At 40.5% G+C, this 19,166-nt stretch overlaps 2 protein-coding genes and 1 pseudogene across 4 annotated transcripts; all 3 read left to right on the top strand.

The window, feature by feature from the left end:
• The first annotated feature begins 251 nt into the window (after window positions 1-251).
• LOC146657583 (macrophage-expressed gene 1 protein-like) lies at window positions 252-3,609 on the top strand. The gene is made up of 2 exons (XM_085425775.1): window positions 252-705; window positions 1,491-3,609. Exons 1-2 carry the CDS (start codon window positions 256-258, stop codon window positions 3,159-3,161), a joined length of 2,121 nt encoding a protein of 706 aa, XP_085281901.1. The 5' UTR covers window positions 252-255; the 3' UTR covers window positions 3,162-3,609.
• A 5,978-nt stretch (window positions 3,610-9,587) lies between these two features.
• LOC146657582 (macrophage-expressed gene 1 protein-like) lies at window positions 9,588-12,449 on the top strand (annotated as a pseudogene). The gene is made up of 2 exons (XR_014914212.1): window positions 9,588-10,037; window positions 10,449-12,449. The product of XR_014914212.1 is annotated as a macrophage-expressed gene 1 protein-like (transcript).
• A 2,460-nt stretch (window positions 12,450-14,909) lies between these two features.
• Window positions 14,910-19,093, top strand: prf1.5 (perforin 1.5). Of its 2 annotated transcripts, XM_085425772.1 has the most exons (5): window positions 14,910-15,176; window positions 15,407-15,682; window positions 15,855-16,126; window positions 16,326-16,467; window positions 16,587-19,093. In XM_085425772.1, the coding sequence occupies exons 2-5, from the start codon at window positions 15,413-15,415 to the stop codon at window positions 17,472-17,474; spliced, it is 1,572 nt and encodes a 523-aa protein (XP_085281898.1). In that variant the 5' UTR covers window positions 14,910-15,176; window positions 15,407-15,412; the 3' UTR covers window positions 17,475-19,093. The 2 variants fall into 2 exon arrangements, with proteins under 2 accessions (XP_085281898.1, XP_085281900.1); XM_085425774.1 differs by lacking the exon at window positions 14,910-15,176 and having other exon boundaries at window positions 15,405-15,682.
• Window positions 19,094-19,166: the final 73 nt, after the last annotated feature.

Here is a 19,166-nt window from a genome sequence, read left to right as displayed (position 1 = left end):
ACAGCTTTAAATGACCTGAAACATTAGATAAATCACTGCAGGTTTATGTGCAGTAACATAAAAGAAATAAAAGATGTGGTGCCTTTACTGTGGCTACATTTTACTGATAAGACATTTTTCTGTGAGGGAATAAGCTAATAAGCTAAAGTTGTGGAAAAAGATGTTCCTCTTTGTCATATGATAAACTGCCCAAAAGTAGGAGGGGCTTAGGGTTTATAGTCAGTGGTGTCAGCACTCACTTTTGACACAGTCATCATGAAAGCTGCAGTGGCCCTCCTGGCTCTCTCTTTCCTTCATGTCTGCTCTTCAGTACCTGTGAGCCGTCCAACAAACTGGCTCAGACAATGCCGTGCTTCTACCAACCTCTCCATCACAGCACTGGAGGTGCTGCCAGGTGGAGGCTGGGACAACCTCCGGAACATGGACATGGGTCGAGTCATGAACCTCAGCTACTCCCAGTGCCAGACCACTGAGGATGGGCTCTACCTCATTCCAGATGAAGTGTTTGTCATCCCTCAAAAACAGACAGGTGTGGAGACCAGCTCAGAGATCATCAGTTCCTGGCTTGAGCAGAAAAGCTCAACATCTCACTCCATTAATGCAGACATATCCTTCCTCACGGTGCTCAATGGTAAATTTTCTGTTGAGAACACTAGAATGAAAACCCATCAGGTCAGAGACTCATCAACCACAGCCAGAGTGCAGGTAAGTTTTCAGATGTTTTGAATAAATAACAATAACAAGGTAAAGGAAAATGCACAGTACTGATGTTGAGACTTTTTTTATATTAAGCAATTTACCATTTATTAATCATACAGTATTTGTACAGTATGCTAAGACATTATATTTAGAATAGAATAGAATAGAATAAACCTTTATTATCCCACGAATGAGAAATTTGGGTGCTATACAACTCTTATAGCAAGAGGAATATAGACACAAAGTAGTCCTATATACATAAGCCACTGAGATATGCATAAAAGTGTACAGAGACATGTACAAAAGTGTGTGTGTGTGTGTGTGTTGGAGGGGGGGAGGGGGTTATGAATACCATGAATATGTACAAACAAGATGCAAATGACTAACAGCAATTAAAAACAAGTGATATGTCAATTAAACCGGTAATGAGTAAGATAACCATGTTAAACTGTGTTATAGATTCTGACAGCTGCTACCAGTTTGTTATGTTTCCCCATGTCCCTCTCTGCCATTCCACCACGCCAGCAGACCACAGCATAAAAATAGCAGACGCCAGCACAGTGTTGTAGAACATCCTTAGAAATTTAGCTTTAGCATTTTATTCCTTTAAGATCCTATATAATGCAGTTTTAAAATCACTGTAAAAATATTAGTTAGCCAAAAAAAAAGCTTTTTTAACTGTAGTCTCAGCACATATGTTAAAAGTAATTTTAATTACAGAAAATAAAGAAGAGATTGAGATACACAGTGATGTACAACAATAATTAATCTTATAATCCTCTCTTTCAAAGGTTCGTAACTTCCTCTACACAGTTAAGGCTTATCCAGACTTCACTCTGGACACACGATTTGTTCAGCAAGTCAGAGACATCGCTGATGCAATTGAAAACAACCAGACGAAAAATGCAGACTATCTCTCGGAGAAGATGGTGCTGGACTATGGGACTCATGTCATCACTACTGTGGATGCTGGGGCTGCTTTGGTGCAGGAGGACTATCTCCGTTCCTCTTATGTGTCAGACAGCCAGTCACAAAGCTCCTCTGTGAAAGCACAGGCTGGATTAAACTTCTTTGATAAGCTAAAGTTTGACATTAGCAGTCAAAGTGCCCAACAGAGCTCATCACTTCATACATATCAATCCAACATTACATACTCTCTCATTCAAAGCAATGGAGGCACAACCTTTTATCCTGGTATCACTCTGCAGAAGTGGCAGGAAAGTACCAGAAACAACCTCGTTGCCATCGATCGCTCAGGATTTCCTCTGAACTATTTCATAAACACCAACACTCTCACTGATCTGCCACACCCTACGATTGGAAAAGTTGCTCTTAAAGTCAGTCAGGCTGTAGAGCGCTACTACAAGATCAATACTCGTCCCGGATGTGTTGATGTCAACTCCAAGAACTTCAACTTCCAGGCTAACATGGATGATAATTCCTGTGAGGGTCCCGCTACAAACCTCAGTTTTGGTGGTGTCTACCAAGAGTGTGTTAAAATCAGCTCAGATGCAGATCCATTATGTAATGCCCTGGCCCAGAAAAACCCAGATACAGGTGACTTCTCCTGTCGTCCACCTTACTCACCAACTTTACTCAGATCAGAGGTGAGACTTCAGAGTTACTCTAAGTATGAATGTCATAGGGAAAGTCATTCCTGTTGGGGTTTTTTCACTTGTCACAAAACACGTTGTCAAGACAACAACTATGTTCGTTCTGCTCGCATCAACACCTACTGGTGCTCTATAAATGGACAGGCTCCAGAAAACTCAGGGTATCTGTTTGGAGGCATATACAGCCCCTCGCTCCTGAACCCCCTCACGAAAAGCAAAAGCTGCCCCCCAAATTTCATTCCAGTAAATTTTTTCTCAGATGGTGAGGTGATCTGTATGAGTAAAGACTATGAGGCAGGTACCAGATTCTCAGTACCATTCGGGGGTCTCTTCAGCTGTCAGTCAACAAACCCACTGGCAAGGAATCAACGCAGGTGCCCTCCCAAGTTTAGTCAGCACCTTGCTGCAATCAGTGATGGCTGTGAAATCCTCTACTGTGTTCAGTCTGGACTGTTCACAGGTGGAGAGCTCAAACCAATTCGTCTGCCTCCATTCACCAAACCTCCACTTATCAGCGTGCAAGCCACCAACACAGTGATGGTGATGACTGAAGGAGAAAGCAGCTGGGTGAGAGTGGGCCAGACCAAAATGTGGAAACTTGCCAAACCAGAAGAAATCCAGGAAATTGTTCAAGGCCTTAACCCTGAACTCAGTCAAATGTCTAATGGAGAAAAGGCAGGTGTAGCTTTTGGTGTGATGGGTGTGATGCTGATGGTGGCCATAGTGGGAGTGGTCCTATTCAAGCGGAGGAGGATGTCAGGGCTTAGAAGTAGAGGTTATGAGGAAATACGTGAAGAAGTTGAGAGGGAGTCACAGGAAGATGAGGCTCCTGAGCAGAACACAGCTTAGAAGCTTAATCACTCACATAGAGAAATGAAACCGGTGTGGCAGGTTTAGCTTTGAACTTCTCTTTTGATTGTCTCCACATTCATGCTTCTTACAGCACTGGAAAATATTTACATTTAAGAGCTTCTATTTTGAATCAGTCTTTGCATTACTTTAGTTTATTATGCTCCACATTTTGTACTTTAACCTGTAGACTATTAACATATATGCAGGGAGAAATGACTTTGTAGCAGTCTGCCTCTGAAATCACCAGATGGAGCCATCAAAAAGGGAAAGCAGGGGTGATTTTATACTAAGGCCCAAGATGCATAAGATCATGCTGTAAAAATTTTTTTGTAAATATCTAAGCACTGTATGCATGATTTTGTTTGCAAATACTTTCAAGAAAACATGTATAATAGATAATCTGAGAAGGGTTTTCATTTTTTCCACAATATATTCTAATAAACAAGCAAAGAAAAAGAGTTTTCTGTTTTGTGTAGTTTCTTGCACACCTTTTCTGTTATGTATCTTAAGCTGATTAAAGTGAAAACTGTTTTTATTGTGCACATTACTAATATTATGCATTGTATGCTTCTAGCCCTGTAGAGGCCCAGAATGAAAGCGGCTATGAAAGTTTGTATTTCTTTTACATGACACCCCTTATGGCAGAGTTTTTAAAAACACTTACCGGTACAATTACAATAAAATACAATCTGCGCCAAATTCAAGACTTTCTCTGTAAGTCGATAGCGGCACAGAGAAGATTGTGCTATGGAGATCACATCATCATCAGTCTTGATGCAGGATGTGTTTGATGGAGGAGGAAGTGGCTATCTTTGGTTTGTACTGTTTCTATCTTGATCTTAACTTCTACTTCCAAGCTCTACATGTGTGAGGCTGACAAGAGACTGTCTTATGCATCTTTGCCAACAATGGTTTGTCAACCATGCCGTCTTATTTTTGGGTACTGTATATGTGGACAGATAGCTTTGTCACACCATCTTTGAAAGTACTAAGTGGTGCTTTTAAAACAGAAATCAGAGATTTCCAAACTCCACATTGAACCAATACTGCCCTCTTCAGGCCCAGCTGCAGAATTCCATGTTGATTATAAATAATTTTGTACAAATATTGAGAGGTTGCATGAAACTTTGTTTAGAACTACGTTAAATAAAACACACATAACCAGAGAGCGGGAAGTAACAATTTACAAATACATACTTTACTTAAGTACAATTATCAGGTATCTATAGTTTATTTGTTTACTTTACGTTAACTTTTTAATTTTACTCTCTACATTCTTTAAACAAATATCTGTAATTTCTACTTCTTGTGTTTTCAAAACAGGCTCGTTACTTTTGGTTTGACACATTTGCGTTATTATTTCGTCACTGTGGGCCTTTAAACATCAAACTAATTTTCCTAAAAGTAACACATGAAACTCAATCCTGTTCCTGTATTAATCACCAGAGGATGTTGCATAAAAATAGATGAAAGAGGCAAAACTGAGTGCTATAGTCAGGGGTTTAAGTGGGGATGTTTGTCCTTTTTCCTTTTATTTATTTATTTTTTGTTGAACACCGGAACAACTGCAGGTGTCCATAAATTGCGGTACTTCAGTATCTTGCTAGCCATCAGCTCAACAAACATCAGTAAAGAAACAAACTGCTTGTATGCAGTTTGCACAGTGTGTTGCTAGCTAAAGGTCCAGCTGCTGTATTGCACAGGGAGATTAGTAACATATCTAATTACTAATTACTCTTTGCTGACTTTATAAACGCCCAATTAGGATAACCGCATAACGGCAATATGTCTGTGAAGGTTCTCAGTTATCCAGGTCATCATAGTCTAAGGAGCTTGGAAAGAAAAGCGTCTGGACTTCTTTAAGTTGCTTGAAGACGTTTCACCTCTCATCTGAGAAGCTTCTTCAGTTCTAGGGTCAAATGGTGGAGAGTCCCAGATGGTTTGTATAGCATTCACACTCCACCTATAGAACATCTCCACACCCTGTTGCCAATGATGGGGATTCATTTAGCCTTCCATTAGGTGATGCATGAGTGTTCTGGCAAGTAGTGTGGACGTGGAACTTAAAAAAGTCTTATAATGTCAAAGTAAACCCAACAAGCTGCCTGTTGACTCCCTCAGCTCACTGACAAAGGGTCATCAGAGCTTTTAATCACCCGATGACACATATTGGTTAAACCATATCCATGCATGTAAAAGAACAAAAATACTTGGATATTGCATTTCACTAAAAATGTCAGACTTGATGTTCAATCAGGATGACCTGCAGTAGCACTGTGAAACAGCCTGGAGTCATTTTTGACCAGGACATATCCTTTAGTGCACAAATTAATCAAATGTCATTCACATGTGAAGGCTGGATGACTGGGGGACCAAGGTAGCTCGATGATTAGCACTGTTGTCTCACAGCAAGAAGGTCCTAATGTCTAATCCATCATCTGGCCTTTCTCAGTGGAGTTTGATTGGAGTGGAGGTGATTTTAAACTGGCCAATGTGAGTGTAAGTGGTTGTCTGCCATTCTGTGTTAGCCCTGCAACAGATTGGCAACCTGTCCAGGTAATCTTGTATGCTTCACATTGTGAACCTCATTATACCAGTAAATAAACAGTGTTGCAAGTGAATGTGTGTCACTTTGGCAGTAGAGGGCAGCAGAGTGCCTTGGAACTCAGTTGTTCGCATAGCCGTCTTAAACTTGCCATTCTGGCGAACAGCAGCATGTTCCCTCAGCTTGTTATCTCTCCTGTTTTACAGGATTGTAATCTGTCTTCATATCCACTATATTTGAGTATGTACAGCACTCTGAAAATGTGTTTTCTTATTTCCTCTTCCTTATTTATTGCACTTGTCACACTTATGTTTCAGATCATTAAACACATTTTACTATTAAAATTCATTTATTAAATTAAAGAAAAATTGAATAAATATAAAATGCTGTTTTTTTTAAATTATACTTTTATTTATTGAGGGAAAATAAACTACCTGTCCCTATGTGAAAATATACAGCCCATTATGTCACCACCATGACAGTGAATAGAAGACTAATGATACTGACAGTCGTGCAATACCAAAAACAAGAACTACACAGCTAGTATACCACAAAGTGAAACAGGGGAACATCAAAACACGGGAGAAATGTAAACACTACGAGTATTAATTGAGTTACTGAGTTTGTGGAACACATCTAATTCTTTAAAACGTCAAGTTTCTGAGGCATGTCTCGTGGGATTCAGCACAACCAGCAGCCGGCAGTAAAAAGAATAACAAAACAAAAGGGAAAGGTGGAGTAAGGAAGGGGGTTGGTGTGTTAAATGGCAAACAGGAAATCAGGGGGGCAGCTGTGATAAGAAGAATTGTCCGTAGTTTCCATAAATGAATAAGCTAAACACTGGATTTTGCTACTAAATAAAGAAACTAAGGCATAACAATCTTGCAGCAGACAGGAGCTGTGGTTTCAAACAGTAGAACCTGGCTTCAATGCTAATACATGACCTGATGATGACTCTAGGCCAGAGATCAAAGTTCTTCTTCATGTCAAGCAGTTCACTCTCACCCTTGTGGGAGGTCAAAAAGTGGAAGATAGAAATGGAATGGAAACAGGCATAGATGTGTTATATCATTATCCACAAATGGAGAAAACTTGGAACAGTGATGATCCTTCCCAGGAGTGACTAGCCTTCCAAGAATGTTTCGAGAGCACATCAATGACTCATCCAGGAGGTCACAAAAGAACCCAGATAACATCTAAAGAACTGCAGGCCTCATTTGCCTCAGTTAAGACCAGTGTTTGTAAATCAACAATAACAAAGGAGAAAAAACCACTGCTGACAAAAAAGAACAGAAAGGCTCGTCTCACATTTGGTGGTTACATACAGTTCAGTTATCCACGTGACAGAGAAGCATATCTGAGCGAGAGTGTCTGTGTGTGTGTGTGTATGCGAGGGTGTGTGTTTGTGTGGCCCCTCGACATACCATACAAGGCATGACTTTAATCAACCTCTCCAGTCGCCCCCATACAGAGTGTGCCCTTTCACAAACTAACATGTGTACAAGCCATGAAGAAAGCAAAAGTGAACAGTCTTGTAACTTATAAAAACAGGAACTTGTGGTTTCTAAATGTGCAACAGAAAATTACAGCGAAGAGACAGCTTCTTTCATCTTATGCATGCAACAGAAGCTGCAAGAAACATTTTGCAAGCAATGGTTATATATTTTTGCACAAATTACAATTTTAAAAGACTTAACTCTAACAAAATGTAAATAAAAACATAATGCAGTGATTTTCAATTGTCATAAACCCATATTTTCTTAACAGTGGAGCATAAAAAACATCAAATGTTTAAAATGAGAAAATGTACCACCATTGGTGCCACTGTAGCAATGGTGGTACATTTGAATCTTTGATTCCAGCAATATGTCACAAAAAAGCTGGAACAGGGCCATATTTACTACTGGGTAGTATCTTTTAACTTTTAAATGTCTGGGAACTGAGGAGGCCAGTTGCTGGATTTTTGGTAGAGAACTGTTGTCCTATGTTTGTGGGGGATTCCAGCTGCTCAACACTCCTGTATATGTTCTCAGTTGGTGAAAGGTTCAACTCAGAGAAAGTTTATTCAGTTATTCTGTTTATTTGGGGGTGAGCACAATTACATTTCTGGGATTTTCTTACCTGGATGATTGACCATGCATTGAGACAAAAATCTCAACTTGTGAACCTTTGCCCATCTTTACTTCTGTGAAAGTCTGCCTCTTTAAAATCCTCTTTTTATATCAAAGTAAAATAATAACGGTGTTACAAAAGTATAAAAAAGTAGAAAGTACAGATATGTGTCTGAAAATGTAAGCAGTAGGCCTAAAGCAAAAAGACTGCCAGAAAAATAAATGATTAAATAAATTAAGATACCTGAAAATTCTACGTAACTGCTGTTACTTCTCACCTCCGGTTAACTAAAGGCACCAGCACACCATTTGGGATGGTTCTGCCTAGTTTAACCCTTGATTTGACTTGTTGGTACCAGAAAAGTTGATATTGCTGTTGATATCACTGTCACGGGTTGCTCTGAGGATCCACTCGCAGGACTCCGGAGTTGTGTTTTAACAGAGATGGTTTATTTACAAGATCTTCACCAAGTGTATTAACAGACAGTGCGAGGATAGGGCTATATACAAGATGTGAGAGGCAGGGTTCCAGGGCTCCAGGGAAAACAAGGGAATCACACACGCGCTCACTCCATCCTCTCTCTCTCCGCTAGTGACCAGTCACTCCTTCCACACTCCACACGGGGAAACATGGGGACAGGTCCGGGGAATCTAGAACACAGAGACACACGTTAACTTTCTGAGACGGAAGCATGCGAAACTTGGGCTTGACGTGTACTGACTAGAGCAGGGGTGCCCAATCCCAGTCCTCGAGAGCTACTATCCTGCAGCTTTTAGATGCATCCCTACTCCAACACAGCTGAAACAAATGGTTTGATCTCTTCAGCATGCCATCATGTTTGGCAAAGGCCTGATAACAAGCCATTCATTTGATTCAGGTGTGTGGGAACAAGGATGCATCTAAAAGCTGCAGGACGGTAGCTCTCGAGGACCGGGATTGGGCACCCCTGGACTAGAGTCTTCACAACAATCCAGCATTGAACAGCTGATCTCCTCCTTCTAATATACCAGCTGGTCTGATGAGGCCCAGGTGTGCATGATCCGGGAAGGCATGGACCGAGGGCGTGAACCCGCCATGAGTTACTTTTAGAGAAAAAGAGTATTATTATAGAGTATTTTCACTCTTCAGCAGCCAGTGTTTTTGTTCTGGTTTTGTTCACCAACTTTCTTTGTGTTTTTCTGCTCAACCCGTTCCCCTCACCCACCCCAGCCACAGAAGGTTCTTGAAAGGAGGTTTTGCCATACAATCCTAGGCTTGACTGTTGGAGTCTCAAAAATTCCCTGGAACTTTTCAGTGACGCACACTCATGTGACTGTTCAGATGTTAAAAGATTGTTTTCATCTGCTCTTTTACATGAGGACGACAAAGACTCTACCTTAAGGTGTCTGTCTGTTAATATTTTTAAGATAAAGACTGTCTTACTGTACGGGCAGGTTCTCTGGAGTTAATTTTAGAACACTATACACTTTGAATATGCTTTGATTGAGAAACAGTCAAAGCATAAAAACAATAATAATCAAAAAATTATATAACATAAAACTGTGCAGGAATATGCAAAAGTTTCAGGTGTACAAGAATGGTTTCTGGGGTAAAAAAAAAAAAACTATTGCAGAAATGGGAATGAACACAAAACTTCAACCTACAGATATTAGTTGAAAAAGATGTCTGTAATATGATACAGTAAGGCAAGTATATGATAAGAGTAGGAGGGACTTGGCTAAAGCTGTATATATGCAGTGGTGCTGGTGCTCAAGTTGACAGTCATCATGAAAGCTGCAGCAGCACCCCTGGTGATCTTTTTCTTTCATTTCTGCTCTTCAGTACCTGTGAGCCGTCCAACAAACTGGCTCAGACAATGCCGTGCTTCTACCAACCTCTCCATCACAGCACTGGAGGTGCTGCCAGGTGGAGGATGGGACAACCTCCGGAACATGGACATGGGTCGAGTTATGAACCTCAGCTACTTCCAGTGCCAGACTACTGAGGATGGGCTCTACCTTACCCCAGATGAAGTTTTTGTTATCCCTCACAAAGAGACAGGTGTGGAGACCAGCTCAGAGATCATCAGGTCCTGGCTTGAGCAGAAAAGCTCAACCTCTGAAAGCATTAATGCAGACATGTCCTTCCTCAAGCTGCTGAATGGCAAATTTTCTAGTGAGAACAAGAGAATGAAAACCCATCAGGTCAGAGACTCTTCAACCACAGCCAGAGTGCAGGTAAGTTTATCTTCAGATGTTTTAGTGTAAAATAAAACACAAGTGCCACAGTTTAATTCAATTCAATTCAATTTTATTTATATAGCGCCAAATCACAACAAAAGTCGCCTCAAGGCGCTTCATAAGTTGGGGTACTTCTTCATTAAAGCACTTTTAAACATTTTTTTGCGTAAGAAGTACTCTGTCTTTAAAATTTAGTTGCTAAAATATGATAAATGGCATTACATATTTTTTCTTTATTAGTCTCTTTAAACCAATGAATGCTAAAAATATTTTTTGTGTTAGGAAGAAATTAATTATGACATTCAAGATTTATTCAAAAACATATGGCATATGGAAAATTAATTATATATTAATGATAAAAAAATACTGCAGTTAGAAATAATAATATTGTAATCCTCTCTTTCAAAGGTTCGTAACTTCCTCTACACAGTTAAGGCTTATCCAGACTTCACTCTGGACACACGATTTGTTCAGCAAGTCAGAGACATCGCTGAAGCGATTGAAAACAACCAGACGAAAAATGCAGACTATCTCTCAGAGATGATGGTGCTGGACTATGGGACTCATGTCATCACTACTGTGGATGCTGGGGCTGCTTTGGTGCAGGAGGACTATCTCCGTTCCTCATATGTGTCAGACAGCCAGTCACAAAGCTCCTCTGTGAAAGCACAGGCTGGATTAAACTTCTTTGATAAACTAAAGTTTGACATTAGCAGTCAAAGTGCCCAACAGAGCTCATCACTTCAAACATATCAATCCAATATTCAGTACTCCCTCATTCAAAGCCACGGAGGCACAACTTTCTATCCTGGCATAACTCTACAGAAGTGGCAGGAAAGTACCAGAAACAACCTCGTTGCCATCGATCGCTCAGGATTTCCTCTGCACTATTTCATAAACACCAACACTCTCACTGATCTGCCACACCGATTGGAAAAGTTGCTCTTAAAGTCCGTCAGGCTGTAGAGCGCTACTACAAGATCAATACTCGCCCTGGGTGTGTTGATGTCAACTCCAAGAACTTCAACTTCCAGGCTAACATGGATGATAATTCCTGTGAGGGTCCCGCTACAAATCTTAGTTTTGGTGGTGTCTACCAAGAGTGTGTAAAACTCAGCTCAGATGCAGATCCCCTTTGTGATGCCCTGGCCCAGAAAAACCCAGATACAGGTGACTTCTCCTGTCGTCCACCTTACTCACCAACTTTACTCAGATCAGAGGTGAGACATGTCACTGAAACAAAGAATGAATGTTATACACGTAGCTATGATTGTGGGTTTTTTCACATGTCAACTTGTTATGATCATTGGTGTCGGGACAACACCTATGTTCGCTCTGCTCGCATCAACACCTACTGGTGCTCCGTAAATGGAAGGGCTCCAGAAAATTCAGGGTATCTGTTTGGAGGTATTTACAACCCCAATCTCCCAAACCCCCTCACGAAAAGCAAAAGCTGTCCTCCAAACTTTATTCCGCTAAAGTTCCTCTCAGATGGTGAGGTGATCTGTATGAGTAAAGACTATGAGGCAGGTACCAGATTCTCAGTACCATTCGGAGGTCTCTTCAGCTGTCAGTCAACCAACCCACTGGCAAGGAGTCAACGCAGGTGCCCTCCCAAGTTTAGTCAGCACCTTGCTGCAATCAGTGATGGCTGTGAAATCCTCTACTGTGTTCAGTCTGGACTGTTCACAGGTGGGGAGCTGAATCCCATCGATCTGCCTCCGTTCACCAAACCTCCACTTATCAGCATGCAAGCCACCAACACAGTGATGGTGATGACTGAAGGAGAAAACAGCTGGGTGAGAGTGGGCCAGACCAAGACGTGGAAACTTGCCAAACCAGAAGAAATCAAGGAATTTATTCAAAATCTTCATCCTAAACTGAATCAGATGTCTAGTGGCGAAAAGGCAGGTGTAGCTTTTGGGGTGATCGGTATGATACTGCTGGTGGCCATAGTGGCAGTTTTCTTGGTGAAAAGAAGGAGGAGGATGTCAGGGTTTAGAACTATGAGAGGTTATGAGAAAATACCTGAAGAGGCTGAAATGGATACACAACAAGATGTAATAAGAACGTAATACCTTGATCAACTAGATACAAAGATTATAGTAATGTGACTCTATTGGTTGTTATGCTTCTTACAGCACTGAAAAATGTTAAGAGCTTTTATTTTGGATCAGCCTTTTCAGTTTGTTTTTTTGTGTTTTGTACTCGAGAACTTTATACTGTTATACTATAGCTCTGGAAAAATGTTTTGACTCTTTTTTTAAAAAAGAAGGTGAAGAGATTTTCAAAGTTAACATTAAGCCCAACGGCTCCCCCTTGAGGTCAATATGCACATGCCATGTTTTATATTAATTCAATTTTTACTCCAATAAAAGAACTTTGTGTATAATTTTCACACTGCTTGCAATAAACCGTGTATAATTCATAAACGAAGAACACTTTATTTGTAATTTCACAATGTCTAAATACAAAGTATATCATTATTTTTGTATTTAGATGCTGTTTGCATCATGGACCAGTTACTAAGATCTATGAGATGGTTTTTTAAAGTCGACTTAAGTAAGAACTAGACTGGTCTAACTCTAAGCCTTGTCTACAGTAATTGTCAAAAACTACTGTAGACATAAATCTGTGGCACCACACAGGATACAAATAATTGCCTGATAATTATTTGTATCCTAACTTTACTGTATTAAGAGCTAAAACCTCAAAAATGTCTGGAGTAATAAGTTATTTTAAGAAGTGTTTGTGAACTAAAAACCAAGAATGTGAGATACTATTTGTCCATGATTTAGACAGCTGCTGCGTGCTCCTGATGCAGGGGAAATTTTTCTGTTGGGGATACCTACCTTGGCACAAAACCGGGCAACTTCTTTTGGAGGATGCTGTTTCAATTTTAGCAGAGGGAACATGAGCTTTGAGAGTGTCTAAATTCTTCTTGCTGTCCTCCAGCAAGAAGAACTAGCAGATGTGTCTTTCTCATTAACTCAATGGAGGTTTGATTTACTTGCAACTGGACATGTTTTGACAGGTCCTAATGATTTTCATAGGCAAATATTATGCTACAGCTGTATTATATAGTACCCTGTGGTTGAGTGCGGGAGAAGGAGCCAAAAGTGGACACAAGCAAACAGAAACTAGAGTTTAACAAGCCTAATTGGACAAATACCTGGTTCCCATATAGTTTATTCTGTTCATCTGGACGTAGTGTTTTCAGTGGGAGAAATGTTTCATCACTCATCCAAGTGACTTCTTCACCCTCAGCTGACTACCTTATAAACAGTACATTGCACAATGACTGAAACTAGCACCACTTTGATCAGTAGTTGTTGATCAATGGTCATGAGAATTTGCACATTAATGATCAAGGAACTCACCTCACAGCCCATTGTTCATTCGGGTGCTAGTTTCATTGTGCAAATGCACTTTTTTTCAAGGTTGGGGAAACCTGCAGTCAGCTGAGATTCATGAATTCTCGAGTCTCAGCTGAATTAGTGACAAAATGTTTGTCCCACTGAAAACGTTACGTCCAGATGAACAAAATCAATCTTTTGGAGTACAAATCTAAAGTATCACATGTTTTTTTTTTTAATGTTGATACTTTCTGTCTCTAAGGCCTACTATAAAAACTGGTGTGACTCTGAAAGTGCACTAGAGCATAGCAGACATTATATGGATCAGTCTTTATTTTATCATTGTATTGATTAATGGTATTTCTCTAACCATGTAGACTCCCTTTAGAAGGCAAACAAGGTTCACAACTCCCACTCCAAACCATTTTTAATCAGTCATTAACATTAGTCAAAGTCAAAGTCAGCTTTATTGTCAAAACATATGTACAGCTCATACACAGGAACTTGAAAGTGCAGTGCTCCCACGGACCTCAGTGCTTCACTAAAACAACATGAAAGATAAAAATCTTATATACACAGCAGTGTCCATCACAATTCAAGTGCTTGTGGGCCAGAGTTCATGTGAATCTGGGACGGGGTAATCAGTGAAGGCCGACATTAAAACAAACACAGGATTATTAGAGAGATCAAGGTCAGATCTTGCTTGTACATTTGCCTCAAATAAAACATTTAATTCAGTTTTACTTTATACTTTGTCATGGTCAGCAAAGAAACAGCCCTCACAAAAGACTTACCTAGATCAGGGTGTGTATGAATTTTTTTCATGATACAACAAATGAATTTGTGCTAGATCTTTGACCTGATACAAAGCATATTTAACTGGAACTTTATAGTATACCTGCTTTATAGTTTGTATAGTGTAAAGAACAAAATTTTAACAGTGAAGGGAACTTACACTAGGAAAACTTGCATAAATCTGTGGCACCACACAAAATATTCTTTATTCAAATATGAACTGAATACCTCTTACACTGAATGAAACCTTTTGCATAAAGACATGTTTCTCTCCTTTGTCCTCACTGAGAAAAAACCACAAACACGCCACCCACATCCAGAAATAGACAGTGGCAAAGCTGAGCTCATGGTTTTGGTAAGGTTATCAGCACACAGACAGGCCAGCTCAGACATTATGTGAACGAAAGCACAGATTCAGTCCAGCAGACATACACCCGTGCACTGTACACTCACATGTACAAACATACATAAATACACGCCCATTTCCCGTAAAGACTGCTCAGACCACTGTTCATCTTTTCTCTCGTGACTACACAAAATTTCCCTCCCCCACAAATGCACATGCACGTGCACAGACATACAGGGCTGTGAGGGATTTACAGAACTGGGTCTTGAGAATAAAAACAAACCCGCTCATGCTGAGGAAATTGGGAAGGCCTTGGGGTAGAGAGGGAGAGAGACAGAGAGGGAGAGAGCAGCATAGCCAGGCAACTCCCTCCATGTTTTTTTTAAAAGGCAGATGATAGACCAAAGTGTGCACGCAGCAGGCTTCCAGCACAACCTCTCAGCAACGCTAAGGCTCGTCCAACCGTGATTTTATTTCCAGCAGGATCGAGACGTCAGCTTGAGGTTCCATTGTTCACAGCGAGCTGTGCAATCAACGGTGCAAATAAGGAGGGGGACTTAAAATCAAGAGATTTATTTTGGCTGTGGAAAAAATACTGGACAACAACGAAACGTAGAGGACAAAGAAAGCTAGGACAAGGTAAGAATGTATGCCACCAATGTGCACATTCTCAGCTTTAACAAAATATCTGTGGCCTGATTACAGCTTATATATTTAAGAGGATTAGAAGCTCATCTGCATTTACATCAATAAAAAAAATGACATTTTCTTTATTTCAAAGGAAAATAACTCAGTTACAAAAATGTGCTTATACACAGTAACCATTAATATCCACTGACTCCCTTTTTTATCCCTCACTGTACCTTTAGGTAACCATGTGTGCAGGAGGATACCAGCAGAGACACATTTTCCTGTTTATGTTGGCTTTGCCAATTATGCTGGAAGACTGCAGTGTCCAGGCCTGTCGGAGTGGCACAGGGTCCCAGTGTGAGAAAGCTCCTTTTGTACCAGGCCACAATCTGGCTGGAGAAGGCTTTGACGTGGTGCGGATGCGTCGGACAGGAGCATATGTCATCAATGTCAAAGCCCACCTAGCTGACAACCACACCTGTACACTGTGTCCGAACCGATTCCAAAAAGGAGAGGTGAAAACATGAAACCTACTACTTAACCTTCACACTCTTTATCAGCCTCAAGTTCATTCCTTCACCCTGTTTTTTTCTGTACTTTCCTGCATTTTTCCTCCCCCTCAACTTCCTATATTTTCCTCCACCACCTGCATCCCGCTCCACTTCCTGCCTTTCATCTGCTCCACAGATTCAGAGACTCCCAGCTTCAGTGCTTGACTGGCGTCCCTTCAGCCGCTGCTCTAAGCAGCTTTCCAGTGCACTTCACCACTCTGTGGACTCCCTGCTGCGCAGCTCCAACTCGCTGGTTAACAACAACTGGGATTTGGGTTTGAGCCTTGACAACATTGGAAAGGCAGTTCTGGGAGGAAGCCGCTCAGATTTGGCAAAGTTTGCACGTTCGCAGCACAGTGTGGACAAAGCCACTTTTGCCATTCATGAAATCAGTTGCACCTATTACAGGTAAAGCAACACAGGCTCATCCTTTCAGTTGTATGTGTTACAATTGAAAGGATGACCTTGATTACAATGTGAGAGAAATGTTTACTTTTGGAATTGTTGGACTCAGTGGACTGAGCTGCTTATCGTCCCTCTTACAGAAAAGCAAGGTTCAATTGCTGTTGTTTCATGATTGAACTCCACATGCCTTTTGTTTTTGCAGCTACAGGCTGGCTGATCATCCACCGCTGAGTGCAGAGTTCACAAAACATCTCAAGAGACTCCCACAGAGTTTAAACACAAGCCAGAACAGAGCCCTATACAGACGTCTAATAGACACTTATGGAACACACTATATACACCAGGTCAGTGAAACTTGTTGGATACACAGGGGTTTAATGCTGCAATATGTAGGCTGTGGAAAGCATTTCTGGTGCAAAATAATGGTGATGTTATAATGCATTCTATTACTGTTTTGTGTTAGGTCCAGCTCGGTGGTAAGGTGAGGCGAATCACTGCCTTCAGGACCTGCCTGGCCACCCTGAAGGGCTTTTCAGAGGCAGAGATCAAAAACTGCCTGAATGTTGAACTCCGTATGGCATTGGGTTTCCTCCCGGCCAATGTATCTTTCTCCAACAGGTGTGACAGCCTCTTTAAAGGCAACATGAGCATGGGCTTTTACCAAGGCTTCATGACCCATAAGATTGAGGTTACTGGAGGAGAGAGGTACTTCCCTGACATCCTCTATCAGCAGGACCCATCTGAAGCCTACCACAGCTGGATGAACAGCCTTCATGAAAACCCCGATGTGGTTTCTTATGCCATCTTCCCTCTGCATCACTTGGTGGAGGATTCACAAATCAGCGCTAATCTGATAAGGACTGTCTCAGAGTACATAAAAGAGAACCAGCTGAAGGAAGACCAACTTGGTTTCAAGAACTGCTCACCGACTCCCAACCTGGACCATAACTGCTGCCCTTTAAGGGCTGGTAGAGGAACTCTCCAACTGGAGATTCACAGAGCTGCAGGCCTGAGGGCAGACACCTTCACAAAAACAGATGCCTATGTGAAGATCTTCTACAATGGCATATATGAAGAGACTGACACGGTGATGGATGACAATGACCCGATATGGAATGCCACCTATGACTTTGGCTCGGTGGAGCTGGGTCAGGAGTTGAGGTTTGAAGTCTGGGATAGGGACGTGCTTTACAATGATATTGCAGGGAGGTGTATTGTGTTTCCAGAGCGAGGAATTCATTCCTTAAGCTGTCAGCTGCGCAAAGGGGTTCTCTATTTTACCTACAGAATCAACTGTGATGCTCACTTGACAGGATATAGGTGTGGACGATACTCCCCCAATGCTGAGTAGATTAGGTATGGATTTACAGTAGTGCAAAAGTCTGTACCTCATTTCTTTTTTTCCTCCATATTTTGCTATGAAAACAGGAAATAGGTGCAGCAACAAACATTACAAGATCAACATTTATTAAAAAAAAATCTAAGACAAAATAAGGGTTTGTACATTTGTAATGAGCTTAAAAGTCAATATTTGGTATGACCAGCTGTAGTCTTCAACACAGACTGAATTCTGTTAGACAAGCTTTCTTGTCATTTTTTTTAAGTAGCCTTCAGAAGTAGATCTCCAGGCTTCTTGAAGGACATTCCAATGCTGTACTTTGTATGTTGGCTACTTTTTGCTTTGTTCTCTGTCAAGATGATCCCCAGACTGCTTCAATAATGCTGACGTCCAGATTCTGATCTATGACTGAGCGTTTGTGTTTTTCTATCCATGCATGCTTTTACTGCATTCATGGATAGAATATTGTCATGCTGAAAAATGAAGCTGTGGCCATTCAGATGATTCCCAAAACCACTGGTTCCAATGCAGCTCCAAACCAAGTCAGTTTCAACCATGTCTTACAATGGCTGTGGCTGTTAAGACCTGTTGCTTTTAATTTTCAGTCCAGTTCTTGTGTAATTGGCCACGCCCCAGCCTTTTATCTTTCCCTTACTTGAACACTCCTCGACAGCCATTTTTCTCTTAAGACCATTTCTGATGATGCTTCAGTGACTGGTCGATGGATAAACTGGAAAAACAGATTTCTCTCTCAGATACCATCTATGGTCTTTGACTTATTTAAGTCCTCCTATTTTTAAGGACACGCTGAACACCATGCTGAAATATGTCAAGTTTGAACCGTTTTTAACTTAAAACTGTTTCTTTGCCGAGCTATCTGTGCATAGACAGTACTGGAATAGGTGCTTTTTATTATGCTTGAATAAGCCATGGGTCAGTGCTGCATGGTACAAGGTACAAGGACTGGACTTTAAATGAGTGATCAAATAAAAACAAAGACACTTTAAAAATTACAATAAACTCTTGGAAACAAAAAGGAATTAGATATGGCTCAAGACTTTTGCACAGTACTCTATATAATCATTTGGTGGTTCTGTTTTCCAAGACATTAAGTCCTTCTTGTGATTTGCCTATATGACAGAACAACTTGGTAAAATGTGCACCAAAATGGTATTTGAGCACATTTTTACAGGAACAAATTTTTCCTAATTTTTTAATCTGACATGAATGCATTCTAATGATATACATATATAATGAATGATAAAGTGTGCCATTGTACATTATATTGTATTGATACATTTTGATAGCCTACTTGTTGTTAGTCTTCTATATACATGTCAGCAGCATTTTTGTATAAACCAAAATTAAAAAAAACAATTGAATCAAGACATTACCAGTTTCATTTTTAAGTACCCTTGACTTTTCTTAAGCCTGTTGGAACTGTCTACATCAGCAACAAGGTAACAATACGCACTTATACAAACAATTATTTTCTGAAAAAATATCAGACCTCCCAATTTCAGTTTATTAATAAGTTCTTATATTATTGCTCTGTGATTATTTTGGCACTCTTTCATTAGATTAATCAAAGAATCCTTTACAGTTTCTCCAAATGAAACATTGGAAATGTAATTATAGTTCAGCAATGTATACTACTACAGACCGTTACCAACTCTGGCCTTTGGGAGGATCTTTGTAATCTCT

Source organism: Rhamphochromis longiceps, linkage group LG12 (genome assembly GCF_057381845.1).
Source record: "Rhamphochromis longiceps isolate RC_006_pf linkage group LG12, R_longiceps_female_GT1.1, whole genome shotgun sequence".
NCBI lineage: Eukaryota > Metazoa > Chordata > Actinopteri > Cichliformes > Cichlidae > Rhamphochromis > Rhamphochromis longiceps.
This window is presented reverse-complemented; position numbering and strand designations above follow the sequence as displayed.

Bases quoted from the DNA above. Each gene is read 5' to 3' on its own strand.
- LOC146657583 (XM_085425775.1), top strand. From the start codon at position 256: ATGAAAGCTGCAGTGGCCCTCCTGGCTCTCTCTTTCCTTCATGTCTGC. The intron at 706-1,490 runs GTAAGTTTTCAG...TCTCTTTCAAAG, and splicing joins CAACCACAGCCAGAGTGCAG to GTTCGTAACTTCCTCTACAC.
- prf1.5 (XM_085425772.1), top strand. From the start codon at position 15,413: ATGTGTGCAGGAGGATACCAGCAGAGACACATTTTCCTGTTTATGTTG. The intron at 15,683-15,854 runs GTGAAAACATGA...TCTGCTCCACAG, and splicing joins ACCGATTCCAAAAAGGAGAG to ATTCAGAGACTCCCAGCTTC. The intron at 16,468-16,586 runs GTCAGTGAAACT...GTTTTGTGTTAG, and splicing joins GAACACACTATATACACCAG to GTCCAGCTCGGTGGTAAGGT.